General features: G+C 35.9%; 1 protein-coding gene across 1 annotated transcript; it reads left to right on the plus strand.

Annotated features, from left to right (window-relative positions):
* The first annotated feature begins 1,522 nt into the window (after window positions 1-1,522).
* Window positions 1,523-3,085, plus strand: LOC105113704 (UDP-Glycosyltransferase superfamily protein). The gene has a single exon (XM_011009997.1). It carries the CDS (start codon window positions 1,594-1,596, stop codon window positions 3,043-3,045), a length of 1,452 nt encoding a protein of 483 aa, XP_011008299.1. The 5' UTR covers window positions 1,523-1,593; the 3' UTR covers window positions 3,046-3,085.
* The last annotated feature ends 535 nt before the right edge of the window (window positions 3,086-3,620 follow it).

Genomic DNA, 3,620 nt, shown 5'->3' on the forward strand with positions numbered 1-3,620 from the left:
AATATAGAAGATAAAATAAAAAAAAACTTAAGAATTAAAGTGAAAAAAATCTTGATATATTACTGATAATTATTATAGTGAAAGACCAAGTCCTAGATGTTAATAATAATAATAATAATAATAATAATATGATAAATGTGGTCATTTTAATCTAAAAATAAAATCATTAAACTCCAAAAAAAATAACAAGAAAATAATAATTAAGAAAGGGATGATGTACAATGATGGATACGAGAGACAAGCCGAAAGGTATGCGTTAAAGAATGAAAAAAAACAATTCTGTCCTCCTTACAAATAAAATTAAACATCTTATTTTATTCAAGTTCAATATATTCTACCGATTTCTCGAACCAAAGAAAGCCCTTCAACTTCAAAAAAATAAAAATAAAAATAAAAATTCAATGTTCATAAACAGAGTTTTGAAACTCCACCCAGTAGATTTAGGGTTGAAATCGAGTTGGGTTGAAGAAAAAATACAAAAAAAAAACTTGATGTGACTCGGCAGACCAGACGGGTTGACCGGGTGATCCAGTCAAGAACCGGTTGCAAACCTGTTAATTTTTTTTTTAAAATGATGTAGTTTTGATTTTTTTAAAAATAAAATTTAACTTAACCGACTCAGTAACTTGATCAAAATCCAATGATCCAGTCAAAATCCAGAATCCGAGTCTTGAATCAGGCCGAGTATTAAAATTATACTCACAAGTTTCATTTACAACACCTCAGATTTCTCATATGAATTAAAATGAAAAATCACATATGAGAAATGACAACGCAAAACCAAGCAAGACATCATCAAATTCAATTCCATTAACATTGAGATACTTATTAGTGTGTACAAATTAAATCCTCCCTCTTACTCAGATCAATACTCTCAAACAGCTGATTAAAAAAGGAAACACCAATGTTGATTCATGAGTACTCTTTTACAGATAAAGAAGAGAAGGAGATTCTTTTATTTATTTATTTTGTTACAGAGGAGCCGGATTTGTAAGAGGAAGAGTTGAAAACAAATATGCAGCAATATTTTTTATTTTATTTTATTTATTTTTTGTTACTGATTGGCCTGTTTTTGAGATCTAGACGACAAGGAAAAAGAGATTAGAATTTCTTAATAAAAAACCATGGCCTGAAAAGTCTTCTGTATTTCTTGGTGGATACTATGATTTATATATGCAACATATATATTTTTTCTATTGTTTTAAATATTTAGCCTGTTACATTTAGATCCAATTGTATTCAAATATGAGAGAAGATATTATGTTTATGCCATTTATGATCTCAAACTGATCAACACCAAGCTCGTGTAAACGTAGTAGCTACAATTTCCCTGAAAAAAAGAGACTCGGAGCACTAAAAATTTTCGAAGTGGCGAAGAGTTGACAAAATCTCTAGGAGGCCATGTGCAGCTACATAAAATTGCACAAGCTCGAGGAGATCCGGTATCAATGGTGGCAAGCATTAAATATCAGCAGGTACACGACCCCTATATTCAAGCCTTGGTAATATATAAATACAAAGCTTTCATTTTAAGACTTTCTCGTAAATAAAAATAAAAATAAAATCAAGTATCCTTTGAGACTTCTTCTGGAAATGGGGTTGAAATACAAAGCTTGCAAGAGCTCTTCATCTTCCAATCTCTTCTCTGTTAGATATTCAACCATTCTCACTTTAGGCTTTCTCTTTAGCTCGTGTTTTCTTTTCATTTCTATGCTTAGATACTTACAAGAACCATCAGTTTTGGCAGAGAAAGACTCATTTAATGGCGACCTCAGAGATGTTAAATTTGCTTGGAACAAGCTTTGCTTTGGACCGACGTTTGAGAAGCTCAAACTTGCAGTTTTCTCCAAGACATGGCCACTTGATGCCGGCCCTGGTGGTATGGAACGCCATGCTTCCACTCTCTACCATGCTCTTGCTGCCAGGGGTCATGAAATTCATGTTTTTACTGCTCCATCAGATAGGAAGCCTCACCTTGATATCCACGAAGGTAATCTTCATGTCTACTTCGCTGCCAATGATCATGGTTCAGTCAATTGCTCTTTGGCATTTGAGATATTCAACAAAATAAATGCAAATGGGGAGTTTGATTACGTGCATACTGAGAGTGTTTCCTTGCCACATTGGAGGGCTAAACTGGTGCCTAATGTGGCTGTAACATGGCATGGGATTTGGTACGAAATCATGCACTCAAAATTATTTGAAGAGCTATTTACAAATCCAGATGGGGCTTTGCCGGGACCCATGACAGAGCTTCAAGAAGCAATGCCACGGCTTATTGATGAGATCAGATTCTTCTCAAGCTACAAACAACACGTCTGTATAAGCCATAGTGCTGGTGAGGTATTAGTCAGCGTCTACCAGCTGCCCTTCAGAAATGTTCATGTCATACTAAATGGAGTGGACAATACCAAATTTGTGCACGACCCAGATGCTGGCGCAAGGTTTAGAAGAAAATACGGTGTCCCTGACAATGGAAGCCTTGTGATGGGAGTTGCGGGGCGGCTGGTTAGGGACAAAGGGCATCCACTTCTGTACGAGGCCTTCTCATTGATCATCAAACGCCATCCTGGTGTGTTTCTTCTTGTGGCAGGATCCGGCCCATGGGGGAAAAGGTATGCTGAGTTAGGCCCTAATGTCAAGACCTTAGGTGCCATGGATTCCTCTCAACTGTCTGAATTCTACAATGCAATTGATGTGTTTGTCAATCCCACATTAAGACCTCAAGGACTTGATCTTACACTAATCGAAGCAATGCATTGTGGGAAGCCAGTTTTGACCCCCAATTATCCAAGCATAATTGGAACAGTGGTGGTGAAGGAAGAATTCGGATACACATTTTCGCCCAATGTGAAATCCTTTGTTGAGGCCTTGGAGTTGACAATAAGAGATGGACCTAACGTCTGGCGGAACAAAGGCATGGCCTGCAAGGAGTACGCTCTCTCCATGTTCACTTCGACTAAAATGGCCTCAGCCTATGAGAGGTTCTTCCTCTGCATGAAAAACTCCAGATATTGCCAGTATCCTCTATCCACAGATTGTTAAATTTCTTTTCTTGAAAACTACAAGTCATATTGGCAATAAATATACTCAACCTTTCAGGATATAAAGGTGGTAATGGAATGTGTCTTAGCTTTTGGTTTTATAGCACACAGATGTCTGCTTGTGTTTGATGAACCTAACAGTTCATGTTTGGGCTGTTCTATTAACATCGTTTGGACTGCTGGTTTGGAAATGGTTATAAGATGACAGTCATTGTTTCTGTAGTAAAGCAATCTGCCTAGAGAAGCAGAGTTACTGCTCTGTGCCAGTTGCTGCAGAATTTATTATATATTTTTTACAAATCAAGAACAATTAAAACTTAAATATATATGGAATCCTTTTCTTGTTTTTTATTCGTCATTATTGTAAATTTTTTAATATTAATTTCAATTAATAAATTATCCTATAAATATTTAATATCTGGGTTGAATATGTATTTTTTGATTTGATAGCTGTAATATAAATGAGTTTGAGTAATAAGAAAAGGATTCAAATTGTGATTGGTTATGTGCGAAGTTTTTCTACACCCGCCCGTCCTTGTCAACGTGGTGTGCCTAAAATTTAAATTGTGAGTCCAT

Source organism: Populus euphratica, unplaced genomic scaffold, assembly GCF_000495115.2.
Source record: "Populus euphratica unplaced genomic scaffold, PopEup_1.0 scaffold449.1, whole genome shotgun sequence".
Lineage (NCBI taxonomy): Eukaryota > Viridiplantae > Streptophyta > Magnoliopsida > Malpighiales > Salicaceae > Populus > Populus euphratica.